At 57.8% G+C, this 13,633-nt stretch overlaps 5 protein-coding genes across 5 annotated transcripts; 1 reads left to right on the plus strand and 4 right to left on the minus strand.

Annotated features, from left to right (window-relative positions):
- Positions 1-343: 343 nt before the first annotated feature.
- Positions 344-3,869, minus strand: MKK02DRAFT_45695 (uncharacterized protein; the record flags this gene model as incomplete). Its single annotated transcript, XM_053093559.1, has 3 exons — positions 344-3,102; positions 3,146-3,756; positions 3,817-3,869. The coding sequence occupies 3 exons, from the start codon at positions 3,867-3,869 to the stop codon at positions 344-346; spliced, it is 3,423 nt and encodes a 1,140-aa protein (XP_052946763.1).
- A 645-nt stretch (positions 3,870-4,514) lies between these two features.
- Positions 4,515-7,782, minus strand: MKK02DRAFT_27163 (OPT oligopeptide transporter protein-domain-containing protein; the record flags this gene model as incomplete). The annotated part of the gene is made up of 17 exons (XM_053087315.1): positions 4,515-4,650; positions 4,710-4,814; positions 4,868-5,168; positions 5,218-5,343; positions 5,397-5,419; positions 5,466-5,504; positions 5,554-5,570; positions 5,620-5,662; positions 5,714-5,801; positions 5,862-5,938; positions 5,992-6,114; positions 6,183-6,272; positions 6,310-6,369; positions 6,417-7,010; positions 7,063-7,334; positions 7,474-7,583; positions 7,647-7,782. 17 exons carry the CDS (start codon positions 7,780-7,782, stop codon positions 4,515-4,517), a joined length of 2,340 nt encoding a protein of 779 aa, XP_052946764.1.
- A 144-nt stretch (positions 7,783-7,926) lies between these two features.
- MKK02DRAFT_45697 (putative proteasome subunit alpha type 4) lies at positions 7,927-9,481 on the plus strand (the record flags this gene model as incomplete). Its single annotated transcript, XM_053093560.1, has 9 exons — positions 7,927-7,941; positions 8,249-8,264; positions 8,312-8,338; positions 8,389-8,403; positions 8,456-8,541; positions 8,623-8,735; positions 8,781-8,947; positions 8,991-9,242; positions 9,291-9,481. The coding sequence occupies 9 exons, from the start codon at positions 7,927-7,929 to the stop codon at positions 9,479-9,481; spliced, it is 882 nt and encodes a 293-aa protein (XP_052946765.1).
- A 142-nt stretch (positions 9,482-9,623) lies between these two features.
- On the minus strand, positions 9,624-10,407 carry MKK02DRAFT_45698 (uncharacterized protein; the record flags this gene model as incomplete). The annotated part of the gene is made up of 3 exons (XM_053093561.1): positions 9,624-9,725; positions 9,774-9,955; positions 10,011-10,407. 3 exons carry the CDS (start codon positions 10,405-10,407, stop codon positions 9,624-9,626), a joined length of 681 nt encoding a protein of 226 aa, XP_052946766.1.
- Positions 10,408-10,659: 252 nt separating this feature from the next.
- On the minus strand, positions 10,660-12,642 carry MKK02DRAFT_45699 (uncharacterized protein; the record flags this gene model as incomplete). Its single annotated transcript, XM_053093562.1, has 5 exons — positions 10,660-11,579; positions 11,926-12,160; positions 12,221-12,272; positions 12,325-12,559; positions 12,615-12,642. The coding sequence occupies 5 exons, from the start codon at positions 12,640-12,642 to the stop codon at positions 10,660-10,662; spliced, it is 1,470 nt and encodes a 489-aa protein (XP_052946767.1).
- Positions 12,643-13,633: the final 991 nt, after the last annotated feature.

The following is a 13,633-nucleotide window of genomic DNA, read 5'->3' on the forward strand; positions in this document are numbered from 1 at the left end:
GACAGCCTTGCTTTCAGGAGGTGGGGGATGAAAGGGTTCCCGACGCGAGGGAGTCGCGAGGGTGGTCGCGTCGGTCGTCCGAGGGCGATGAGGTCATCTCGATGGTGCCCCACAACTGTCATTCCTTCCGTCGTGCGAGCACTCAATAACTCTGTACCAGCGCATCAGGGTCTACTGAAACGTCCGTGTAGCATGCTAACTCCCCTCCCGTCAACAATGGCCTATACTATGATACAAATTCTACCGTGCAACTAGCTAAGACCAGTCATCTACTCGACATCATCAGTCGTAAATCTCCCCCGCGTGATACACGACATCCCCCCTAGCACCTACCACCACCCTCTCAACGATGATGGCCGTACTGCCCTGGTACCGCCTGACTTCTCCTGTACTCGGACTGCCCTGGTTGCGGTCCCGGACCATTTGGAGGGTGTGGATAAGCCCCATACCCGCCCACCGGCGCGCCGAGCTGTGGCGGACGAGGGGGGTACGCCTGCGGTCGAGCTGGAGGGTATTGTCCGTTTTGAGGGGGACCAGGAAGCGCCCGTCTGGGATCATAAGGTACCTGCGGCTGCGGGTGGGCAAAGTCCGGTCGGGCTTGATACTGTTGCTGTTGTTGTGGAGGGTAAGGCATGGGCTGACCAGGCTGAGGGGGTGGGAGTCGTTGTGGACCCGCCCACATTTCTGGGGGTGGACCTGGCCGAGGGCCGGGATGTGGGTAGCCCTGCCCATTTGGTGGGGGCCGGTGGAACACCTGACCAGGCAGCGGGCCGGCGCCTGGTGGAGGGGAAAACAGTTGGCCGGGAGCTGGATGGCTCGATGCGCGACTTGGGAAGGGAGGTTGTGGTTGAGAGGAACCGGGTGGGCCGAGTCCGGTCGGCGAATGTGGACTGACTGAGCCGGGATATTGAAAGATCTGGCCAGGCTGAGGACCAGAGTGGGACGGGTGCATGGGTCGCGAGCCTGGAGGTGGACTGCCCATTTGCTCGGGCCGACCCTCCGTGACGACCCGGCGCATCTGGCCCGCTGGACCTGGCCCGCCCATCGGAGGTCCCTGTCCATGTACCGGACTGGGCGTCGATAGTGTCCGCTGACGCGGATCCCGAGCAGGGTCAAAGCCGGCATTAGGTGGAGGTGGGGGCCCGAAGGACGACTGCGGTACGCCTCTGGGCAGACCCTGCACCTCGCGCGGAATGGGAGCCGAGTGTCCGTGATCCGATGCCGGACGTGTGTGTTGCTGCATATTGGGTGAAGGTGGGCCTTGTCGCCTGGAGTCGGGAGGGGCGAGATTGGGAATGGAAGGAGAGCGAGCGGGGTGACCGCCGGGAGGTGGACCATAATTTTGATATGGCTGCTGCTGTGGTGGCGGTGACGGACTCCCATTCATACCCCTTGCCCCTGCCTGCGGCTTCAATCCCGAGTCCCTCGAGTCCCTCGAGTCCCTATTCTCCCTCGCCTCCCTCGCACGCAGGTCGCTATCCACCAGCGCGTTCTGCATACCGTACGAAGGTGTCCGCACGGCCGCCTCTGCATCTCGCCCGTCCCGTCTACGTTCCGGTTTGGTCAACCCCTTTTTCAGCGTCGACTGGGGCGGTGCTGCCTGGACGACTTGGGGCGGAGGTACTGAGATCTCCTTCTCCCGATGTATTGGCAGACCGTTCCCCGCCTGGCCTCCCTCGAGGGATTTGGGCGGGGTTCCCTTTGCAGGCGGTGGCTTGGCAGGCTCCACTTCCTTCTTCTCCTCCTTATCCGCCTTCTTCTCCTCGCTGACGTTCCGACCGATAACGCCCAGATACCAGAACATCAAGTTTGATATGAGGACCTGTTCATATAGGGGCCGCCGAGCATTGGCGAGTTTGATATGTGATAACCGATAGACAGCGCGCTCGACGTGGATGGGGTACCGGGCGAAATTGCCCGCGCCGTTGGTCTGGAAGCCGGGAGTGGTAGGGGATGGAGCGGGAGAATGGCCCATCGACTTGGCCGATTTCGACGAGCCAAGAAGCGCCGCAGCGGCCGCGGGACCGGCCGTCCCAAAGTTTGACACGGTCACAACCTCCTCGTGCTTCTTCTTTCCGCCAAAGAGCGAACCGAGGAACCCCTCCTTCTCCTTCTTCTTTTCCTTTTCCTTCTTGTCCTTTTTGCCAAAGAACCCGCTCTTCTTTTCCTTGACGGACGACGAGGATGACGCAACGGTGGACGAAAGGGAGGCGGAGGAGTCGGGACGGGTAAGAGGGGGTCGAGCGTCGATGGGAGAGGGACCGAGGCTTTCTTGACTCTTCTGATGCTGAAGAGCCAAGCCGGGCGGGACGGATTGTCGAGTGACGGGTGGAGCCATACCAGGAGGCAGCTCGTATTCCGCCGCCGCCGGCCGCTGCGTCGCCTGTGGACTGGTGGGTGAAATAGGTCGTGGACGGGGTGTGTCAAACGCGGGTGGTACCTCCAGTTTCATCCCGCTGACTTTGCGCATCCCTGTCCGCGGCGCCCCCTCCTCGCTGTTCTCCGGGCTAGGACTGGAGAACTGCCGCGACATGGGATCATTGACCGATTCCTGCGTTGGCGTCTTTTCACCAGAATCCCACTGCTCCCGACCGTGGTATCCGGGTGTTATTGGGGGTAGGCTGAGCTTGCGATTCTGAGGGGGTGACGAGTCGGGACTGGCCGACATACTCCGGTCGCCCGATTCCGAGCTGAGCGAGCTGGTCCGCGATGACCGATACGCGTCAAAGATGACACCCTCGTCGGTCGTCTCGTCCGATGCGCGGCGATCCTCGAGCCGTCTGGATGACGATTGATGCTCGAGAGCATCCTGGTACCGCTCCTCGTACTCGTACCCCTCGCCCGACTCAGGTCGCTCAAAGCGCTCGAGGGGGTTGTAGTGCTCCTCGCTTCCTTCGCCATCATCCCCGTCCGATGCTTGGCGCGCATCCTCGCCGTCCTGTCGGGGCCGACGAGAAGCGGGAAAGCGTCGCCCGCCGCCGTCTCCTGACAGATGCGCTTTCCGGATCCGTGTACGGGCTGTGCGACGGATGATCGAGCCAGGTCGAGGAGTGACAACAGCTTGGTTCTCTTCGTCCCCTTGAGCTACGTCGTCTTGGAGAACTGACTATCAGCTTTATACCTAGCGCGCGCCAAAGTCACTCACATCCTGGTGCGACATTCATACTCAAGCTCCTCCTCAGCATCGTCCGCATCTGTGTCGGATCATCCGACCCCTCTTCCACGCTGTCCACCATCGTTTCCAACCTCTGCAGGTCTTGCAGCGTCAATCCCTTTTCGCCTCCTCTACCGCGATATATGCTTCCCCGCCCATTTCGGGTCGGGACAGGCGGAACCTCCTCCTCGATCGCGTCCCCCGCTCGGGGCTGATACTGCTTGGACAGCATACTCCGCTTCCTTCCCAATCCATCTCCGCCCGCTCGCCGCCCCGAGCCCCGACGGTTCAGCCAAGAGCCAGAACGCGCTAGTCCAGGCGCCGCGCCCGTATCGTCCCCATCTGCATCCTCCGGGTCGGCCGATGTGTGCGCCTTGAGAAACGCCTTGAACTCGCCCGGAGCTAATTCGGGGTGTAGGTGCGCAGGGACCCAGAAGAGCGAGCCGTCATCGTCCAGCCCGTCAGGCGTGGCGAGGGTGACATCGTCGTTGGAGGTGTAGGCTGTAGATGATGCAGAAGGTGAGGGGGATGGAGGCGGGAGATCCGGGTCAACGGCGAGTGCGCCCGGACCGGGTGAGGAGGCGGACCGCCGTCGTAGGTTTCTGAGGGTCAGCTACATTCAGACTCGGAGAAAGATGCCAGCGGCACGAATAGGAACTTACCGTAGCGTCTGTAGCTCGCGCTCAATCTCATCCTCCGAGATCCCAGCAGACATGTTGGGTACCCGTTATTCGAACCGGTGACGTCCGAACGGCGGCCGCTCCGGGGCAAAGCGATCTTGTCAAGAGCGCTGCCCGAGCGTAGAGGGCTGAAGACTGAGGACAGTCCTCTCTATATCGACCGGCGATGACTCGAGCGAGTTGTAGACTGTTGTCTTTGCGGCCGCTCCGCGCGCATGGACCCTCGCCAAACTGTGTCTCCAGTCAACGGTCTCGTGACACGTCTAGCTCTCTCGCCTCCCTTGCCGCCTTTGCCAGTCCGACTTTCTGATGGGGAGTGTGCGTAATGGTCGTTTGCTGCAAGTCGATAACGGAGCCCCCAGTCAGAGTTGGTATACAAGCCTATACAGCGGTCGAGACAGTACAGTGTACGCTATAGCGCCAGGTTGCATGCTTCGGGCACAGCAGCTCGGTTGATTGGGGCGTAAAGGGAGGGGTCAGCTAAGATTGATGGCCCTATTAAGCAATTTCCTTAGCGGAATCAACCTTGATTAGGTATTTCAAGCTAATCAATTCTAATTTCAGATACGCTGCTGATGATGAAGGTGGCGGAGAGAGCGGGGCTGTGGGACAATGGCCCTATGGGTGATGCGTATACATTGCACGTCTATGTCGGAAAGCTACCGGTCTCCCAAGGTCCCTCAACTACCAGCTATACAATGTTCCGAATCCGTCGCTGGATTGCCCCACCACCTCGGCCCATCCCACTGCGTCAGCACCCCAAAGAGAAAGTAGATCGTCAGAGCGGTGATGGATGTACCGGCGTCCAGCGCTGAGCTGGGGGCTATCAGCTTGTTGCATACACAGCTCCGGCAAACGAAGATGGGATAGCGTACCTTATGACATAGACGTATCGATTCCATGTCTTTGGATACATCTTTGCCACCCATTCGTGTGCGGCGACAGCGAACGCCACGCTGGTGAGGATAATATTGGACGGACTGACAGATCAGCTCTGACCTCCCATTTCCACTGTCAGGCAGTCATAGCTCACTACTGTGGCACCTGTGTGGCTCCATGACACACGATCGGAAACACAATCTTGTTCAGCTTCCATCCCGGCCACCGCTTATGCGCCCACCAGCACACAACAGGCACGATCGCGCCCAGTATGAAGCCGGTATACAACCAGAGATATCGACCAACGAAGAAACGCGCGGGAGCGACAGCGCCCCAGATGATGGAAGCCGAGTAGAAGACAGCGGGGGCGCGGCCGGTCCATTGGCCGGTGGGGTCGAGAAGGGTGCCATCGAGATAGGGCCGCTTTTCGTTGATGACAGAGACGAGGGTGAAGTCTGGATACGATCAGGACGGCCTTAAGAGAAGATGAGGAAGAGGACTTACAGTTTGTGAGTGCTCCCAGGACGGTACCGAGGATCTGACAAGCAAACATCTCACGGGGCGGTATTGAGGTATACCAACCAAGCTTGAGATCACCAACCAGACCCAGCGCTTGGGACATGGCCATATCTGACAAGTGAGCTGATGCACCGATGACTGTGCTCGAGAAACAGTCAGCTTACAACCGAAGCACTTGAATGTTACGCTACGCATGTCAGCCATGTCCGAGAGACGCCTGCGGGCCAGCTTACTTTCCGATGGGTTTACCAGGCATGAGCACTCCAGCGACACTGGATATCAGCGGCCAGATGCAGTACGTCCGTCAGTAATGGCACTGACAATTCCGTCAAGACGTTCTGGCTGCTCAGCTCCACCCTCTCCAGCAATGTGAAAGGATATACTCACCAATCCGATCTGTGTATTACTGACCGCAGCAATGACTCCCACGCTGAGCCGAGTCAGCTACAAGTGCTTCTCACGAAACCAGGCGCCAACATACGGGATGAGAAAGAGAGCAGCAATTGCTATAGACAAGGTCAAAGCCCAGATTGGCATCTGCAGCGGAGTCGTCTTGACAAGGATGACTGCTAGATGAGCTATCTCTCCCTGCGCGCTGTGCAAAGTTGGAGGAGATCATGACAGCTCACCTGCTGCGCCAAAGTTCAGAGCTAGCAGACCAATATACCAGCCATGCGGAACAGACTGGTATGACCGCATGAGCTTGCTGGAGTGTTAGCTGTCACAGGCCGAGGCAGTGTTAAGGACCAAGCAGCTTACTTGTGCGTGTCATTGAGCTCTCCCTTGTTGGTGAGGGCATGTTTGATCTCGTCTCTGTGCCAAAGCCAGACATGCACCAGGACGCTAGTGAGAGCGGCGAAGTTCAGACCGTATGATACCGCGCTAGACTGTCAGTTGCAGTCTTAGTCTCACATGTTTCGTGGGAAAGCACAAGGAGACTTAAAGCTGACAAGAACGGGGTAAGAAGCAGAGGTGCTGCTTTGTCCCATGCCTCGACGTTCAGCGACAGATCCTTGTTGAGCACAGCCGTAACGTCGAACCTGGCCATCAGTAATGCTTCTAGCCTGGAGTACTCACTTCTTGAATGTTGAGGTGAACAATCCGGGTGATACAGCTGACGGAAAGTCTCGAGCACCCCTATCACATCAGCTTGCAATTCCTGCTTGAGGATCCTATGCACATACCAGAAGTTGAACACCAGCATAAGCGGTACTACAACCCATACCATGCCTACCAATCCACCAAAGTAGTTGCCTAGTGCCCAGTACGGAGTGTACAGCGGACCCGCCGTGCCTATACTGGACCAGTCAAAGCTAAAGTCCAAGAAGCCCAGGCCGTCATATGCCGAGCCGAGGGTCCGGAGCCACCACGACTTGTTGTCGATCAGGCATAGTACCGATATCGAAGTAAGCGTGGGAAAGAGGAGGAACGGGAGGAACTGGTACAGAAACACAGCGAGGAAGATGACCAGAAACACCTTCAACCGCTTTGCCGTCAAAAGTTTCTGCGTTCGAAGAGTTGCGGACGAGGAAGTGGCAGATGGTGTAGGATAGAGCGTGGTGAATAGTTGGACGGTGACGAGGGTGGAGGGCCAGTACATTGCCGGAGGGGAGACGAGGAGGTTGTGCACCATTCCGGCGAGGCCGAACCCGATACACTGGGTTGTGAGGAGGAGGACGATTGATGCCGTTGCGGAGAGGGTGGTGTGGAAGTAAAGGTCCATGATGGCCAGGATGTCGGTGGCGTAGGCGGATGCGGCGCCGGACGAGGCGATGACGCTAGGCGATCAGCCTTTCCAGTCTTAGCCGAAACCTCGGAAGCGATACTGACCTGACCAAAATTGCCTCCTTGATACTGAATCGTCCAGGATTTAACTTGACTCCCGCTATATGCCAGTGCGGCTTGACGATCCGCTCGTTCGCTAGTATTCGACCGAGCGGTAGGGTCGCGAGAATGACAAAATAGCTGGAGAATTGCGGCGCGTTGGACTTGAAGTAAAAGATCTGGGACGCCGAGGCGCCGATGATGCAGAATATGGAGCCGAGGAGGAGAGTGCGGAGAGTGAGTGAGGGGAGAGAGGGGTCATCCGAGGAAGGGACCGTCTAGATTGTCAGCGTGGGTCAGCAAGAGTGAGTACTGCGTAGAAGCAAGAAGGTGTGGGTGCAGGTGTGACCAGGTAGGGCTTTCTTTAGACAAGTGAAATAGCATCGATGCATGGTTGCAGGAGCAACGATAACTCACGTCTGCTATTAACTGCTCGATCTTCGTGCCTTTGCCAACCATTTCCTCCAGCACCTCCCCCTCATAATCCGGCGGCAGCTCATTCAGCAAAGCCTCCTCTTCCTCAGCGACTCCTTCTTTCCTCCCGCCTCGCTCGTCATGCAGAGCGCTTCCGAAGTCGGCGTCATTAGAACGCCCGCCTGCTAGCTTGTACTCCTCGTCGACCCCGTCCTCATCGCTTCCGTTTGACCCTCGACGGCTCTTGCCCTTGTCCAGCGATGGGAGCTCGTACGCCTCCGCTTCGCTCGGGCTGACGGGTCGGCGCGGCATTTCGAGCACAACGGCTAGTTCTCTTCGATTAGGGCTGAGCCATGGCTGTCCGTGGAGCCCTCTTACCCAGTGTAGATGGCTGAGATGAGGTATCATGACGACGGAATTGTGGCTCACGCGTAACGCGCAGCTGCATTCCTCGTCATGGCTTATCAAAAAGTGACGTGTTGCCCATTCCTCATTCCTCAACGCACCCGCGTCCAGCTCAGGCTCAGGCCACTACTGCATCGTTACTTCATCATTAGACCTTTCCACATCGTGACTCAAATAGCTCAGACCCACCTCCATACCACTTTCTACAGTACGGAGCTGGAATTATACTCACCTGGAAACCCTTCGGAACGTCAGGACAAAAGCATCCTTGAATCGTCAAGCCAACCTCCGTTACCTCGATAGACCTCTTTCAACATGGTGAGTTGCGTTGAGCCCTTGAGTCACAGTGTACGGGATCGAGCTGATTCCTCAGGCGCGACGATATGATAGTAAGCTGCCCCGTCGCGATGACGAGATCAAGCTCACACACCATCAGGCAGAACGACGATCTTCTCCCCAGAGGGTGAGTCTTCAGAAGTCTTTCATCAGTGAACACTTAGCTGATGAATGTAGGGCGTCTGTACCAAGGTCAGCTAGCGCCTCGACTACCGCGTCTAGGGACGAATGCTGACTTGTTCAGTGGAATATGCCATGGAGGCCATCTCGCACGCTGGAACAGTCCTCGCCGTGATGTCGAAGGAGGGTATCGCCATGGCCGCGGAGAAGGTGAGCTAATCCCTCTGCGAGCATCGTGTACCTGATTATATATGAGGCCATATGCGAGAAGAGTAGCTGACGTCTTGCGAGAAAGTGACAGGGAAACTCCTCGATCTCTCTCTCGCACCAGGTGGTGAAGGCATGGGCGGTGTCGGCACTGAAGCATGGGGTGGAGGCGGAGAGAAGATCTTCCTCTTGAACAAGTAAGCGGTCGAGAAGGGTTTTTCTCCACAGGACTGACTCTTGAGCAACATCCTCGCTGGTCTCGCTGGTATCACTTCTGACGCCAATTCGCTCGTCAACTTTGCCCGAAACAGCGCGCAACGGCATTTGTTCACATACGATGAAGACATCCCCGTCGAAATGCTCGTTCAGCGCCTGTGCGACATGAAGCAGGGCTACACGCAATTCGGAGGTGAGCCTCTTCCATCTCAGTCATGGGGTAATGCTGACTCCAGGTCTGCGTCCTTTCGGTGTTGCCCTTCTTTATATGGGCTGGGACCCGCTGCACGGTTTCCAGCTGTACCAGTCTGATCCTTCCGGCAACTACTCGGGCTGGAAGGCGACGTGTATCGGTTCCAACCACTCGGCGGCGACCTCGTTGTTGAAGCAGGACTACAAGGACGATCTGTCGCTTGAGGACGCGCGGCAGCTGTGTTTGAAGGTGATGAGCAAGACGATGGACAGTACCAAGCTTGGAAGCGAGAAGCGTGAGCTGCTATGATCGACTTGAGTTCGTCAAGAGCTCACGCAATCAGTCGAGTTCGCGACGATGACCCTCCACCCTACCACCCGTCAACCCCTCGCCAAGATCTACCGGCCTTCCGAGCTGGACGAGCTGCTGCGGAAGTACGAGCTGGGCGGGACGAAGGATGACCAGATTGGAGCGGGAGAGGGATCGGGCGGAGGTGGTGGACAAGAAGGAGGCAACATTTCGTTGTCGACATAGAACAAGAAGTATGCAGGCTGTATGATCATGCCTGAGCAGCGGGATACCATTCACAGTGTTCATCAGGCGCTTACGGATATTACAACGAAAACACAATAGAGATCCGATACCACCCTTCATGCTCTTCTCATGCGGAGCGACACTACTTGCCCGATGGGTTCGCAGCGAACTTCCCGAGCTTCCATGCTCCCTGTCCGAGCAGCTTGGCACCGCCCGCAGCAGCCTTGCCGAGGTTCGACGTAACCTGCAGCATCAGCCCAGCACATAGTACGAGAACAGAAGCAAGACATACCTGTTCCCTTCGCTGCTGGGTCATCATGCTATCGAGACCCTCCTTCGCCCGTCCCAGACCCGCGGTCGCGTATGAGCTGGCGGTACTGGCGTACCCTTGCGCACTGGCGGGTAGGTAGGATGCTGGGCCGGTAGCGGGCCGAGGTTGGTTTGGAAGCGCGGGTGCGCCGGCAGCAGGTTGTGCTACCATGTCAGCATCAGTACTGAGGCCGACGTTACAGATGTTGCTCAGACATACCATTCACCACCCGCCTAGGCGGCTCACTCGGTATCCCGACCCCATGATTCCCAGGAGGGGGCGGCATCCTCCTACCATCCCCTCTTGTCGGATCATAGCCCCCTCCATGCTGTGCCTGTCCTCCCTGTCCGTTTCCCGGCCCACTTCCGCTCCCGCTCCCACCACTGGCGGCAAACGCAGAACTATACCCCTGTCTCGCCGAGTCGGGGGTATAGCTGAACCCCGATCCGGGTCGGGGAGGGGGAACAGGCTTGTTCTTGGTCAGGTCCGCGAGAGAAGAGTATTGAGCGGGTTCGGTCGCGGCGGGACGAGCTGGTGGGGCTGGGCGTAAGGAGTAGCTTGGGGGAGGCGCAGAAGAGGAGCTCGGGGGCGGGGCGCTGTAGAAGGGGTTCTGCATTGTACTAGGCTTTGATGGGAAGTGGGAAGTATGATAGCAAAGATAGGCATGACAGTAGCGCTGCTGGTGGCGACCGACCGCAGCATGACGCGCTTGGCATCAATGCGGAGCTGTCCGGGGAAGGTTACGGTTACGGTACGAGAGTAGTGGCGGTGGAGGGAGGCAAGGCGAAGCAGTCAAGCAGCAGCTGGGCCTCAGAAGCTTAGGAGAACCATGTATGCCTCCTGTAAACCATTACGAGCGCTCCACTATCTATCGAGATGACTTCCCCTCCTGCGAAAAATCCACGAACACCTCCTCGGGGTACACCCAATCCCTACTATCCTGCCGTCTTCGCCCTCCCCCGCCATCCCTTTCCAAGCTCTCCAGATACCGATCATGCTGCCCCTCCGGAGTAGCCAACGACGTCAACGAGTACCTCGAGACGCTCGACGCCCCATCCGAGAACACCTCGCTCTCCCTCCGCCGTGCTCGGGGTGGCTGGGCCAGCAGCCCCATTCCCGGTTCCGGTTCCGGTTCATGGATGGACCAAATGAATGGTGGAGAGGGCGGAGCGGTACGTGGTGTAGTCTGATGCGAGGTTCGCATGAGGTTGAGGAAGGAGCGGATGGTGCTCCTGCTTCTTGAGCCGAAGTGGGAGGATGGGGGCGGGCGGGATGGGCTTGGTTGGGAGGGTAAAATCCGGCTAAGCCGGAGGGGATGACGAGTGGGAACGAATAGGCCCGAGCGGCCATTCTCGACGGGCACCGCGCTGACGGCTGTCCAGCTCGAGTAAGCCGTGAGCGTAGGGAAGGTCGTTTTGGTATATACCGATGAAGGAGAGATGGGCGGTGGTGAGTCCGAATAGACGCTGTCGACAAAGTAGCGCATTTGTAATGCCGGAATGCCATCCTTCTCATCTGGTCCCACCGGAAGCTGCGCCTTCTGCAGCCTCGATGGCTGCTTCCTAGATGTGGACCGTAAACGGCGGGGAGGCGTCGGTGGGGCGTAGAAGGAGGATGTCGGCCGGCGCGGCTTGTGGCTTGTCCAGAACGAAGGGAGATCAAGCGGGTCCGGGTGGTCGACCGGGACGTTGGCTGGGGGTGCGAGCGAGAAACGCATCCAGTGCCGGTAAGTCCGCCAGAGACCGGGATACGAGGTATACACCATCAAGACAAAATATGCGGAAACACCTGCCCATCGTTAGCTTCTTGCTCATGTCCGCCTCGGCACATTTTCGTGGGACGGCCAGCTCACATTCGAAGGCGCGTCCCCACCATTCCGCCTTCCATCCCCGCACTTGCTCCATGATCACATACGCCATCCCACTCATTGCAGCCAGGAGTAGCAGCACCGCGGCGAGGACTGATCGCCGGGTAGGCCGGATATGGCCAGACGGGTGACCGATATTGGAGTACTGCACCGCGAAGAGTGCCAGAGTGAGGGGGATAGTCAGGATGAGCGGGGGAAGTAGCGCAGTCGGTCGAGCAGACGATCAGCTACATATGTCTACCGCAGTTTGATGTCGACACGACTTACCTATCCTCCACCATGGATCCCGCTCAACACAGTAGAGACCCCACCATTCCCCAAAACCCCCGCCTACGCTTCCACCTCCGGGTATCGCCTTCTTGCTGAAGCCTTCCATTCCCGCGTCGGCCAGAATCGGCAGGACCGGGATGAGCGCGTAGGAGTAGATGAGAGAGATGAGATAGCGTGTTCGTGGTACCGAGGGCTGTGGGTTGGATGGGGTAGGCGATGACTTTAGGAGGGACTGCAACAGCTGTCAGCTCTGATGGCCCGCCAGCTTGATCAGGGCAAATAGAGAACTCACGTATGCTATCATCGGAAGATGAGCGAAGAGCGCAGTAGAGAGATACGCAGATCTGTTTCTCAGCGCTGAACCTGAAGCTGACACTCCAAGAAGAGGGAGCTCACATGACAGTATCCACTTCGCACATCAGTATCACAGCGGGCGATCCTCCATCACGCCGTGATCCCTCCAGAATCTGCTGTGATAAGAGTGTCTTTCCAGCTCGTATTATCTCCAAGCAGATGAGGGAAACGCCGATAGGTCCAGCTCGGGATATCGGGCTGAGGGAGGTCAGGCGGGATGGTAGGGCGTGCGGGAGGAGCGTAAGGAGGAGGGGAATGATGGGGATGAGGGAGAGAGCTACGCGGTGATCAGCTGAAGATCGCCTCCGAATAAGCAGGACGGAGAGACTTACAGAGATAGATGGTCCAGACATCAGGCATCCTTTAGCATCAGACAGAGGCAATGAGGCAGCTACTAGGCAGTGTGTGTCAGGACAGGCGTAGAAGGTGCGTAAGTAAGGAAAGCCAGCATCGGCATGAGATGTCCACCCCAAAATAGGCTTCAGCCCGCAGAACCAGTCAACAGGAAAAAGCCTAAGCACTCGTCGGTATGGTCGTCAAGGAGTCTCGAGGTCGAGAACACCTGAGAAGGAGAAGGAGGTCACGCCCTGCAGGGGGGCCAACTTGAAACGTCTCATCTTGGTTACCGCCCACGGCTGGAGACTTCAGCTCGGCCGTCGCTCGGCAGGCCGTGCCTTGTATGTCCGTGGAGCGGTCTAGCGGGTCCGCCTGCTGTCTCGCGCTCGGTCTAGGGTTCGCCTGACCTAAGGTCGTCGGTAGTGAGGTAGAGGACGGACAGCAGGTGATCAGGCCTCGGATCGCGTGTCTTGCGTGGTTTCAAGAACATCTGCTTTAGCCGAAGTTTAACCGGTAGGAAGGGAGCCTTGCGAAGGGTGTGGCTGGTGCCAGAAGCGGGAAAGACAGAGCCTATGCGTGTAACAGACATCGGACAGGTTCTACTGCCCCATATTCCACGATCCATAGATCATATCAATGACTTACACCCAAAAAATCTAGATCTATTACCCCTGCACGCCCAAGGACCATCCTCGCGAAGACCGATTCCGCCACCGCTCTTATCCGCTACGTGCAGACCTCTAGATCAGCCGGTAGAAGGCACCATGTGGAGTACCTCCTGCTGAGGCATCGGCACATGTCACAGCGGTCCCACTCGGTGCCACCGATCTACGGCAGTTTTGTGGCTATCCTGTCAGCTTTGTCCTTTCCCAAAAAGGCTGGCCTGTTGGAGGGTGAAAGGTCTAACTCACAAGAAAATCATTGATAAAGAACCCCTGAATCGCTCCCGCTGTGTTCGCAAGCTCATCCTGCTGTTTTGCGCACTTGTCCGCGAGCTCCTGATTACTGGTAACAG

Source organism: Dioszegia hungarica (genome assembly GCF_025882075.1).
Source record: "Dioszegia hungarica strain PDD-24b-2 chromosome Unknown MKK02contig_8, whole genome shotgun sequence".
NCBI classification, from domain to species: domain Eukaryota; kingdom Fungi; phylum Basidiomycota; class Tremellomycetes; order Tremellales; family Bulleribasidiaceae; genus Dioszegia; species Dioszegia hungarica.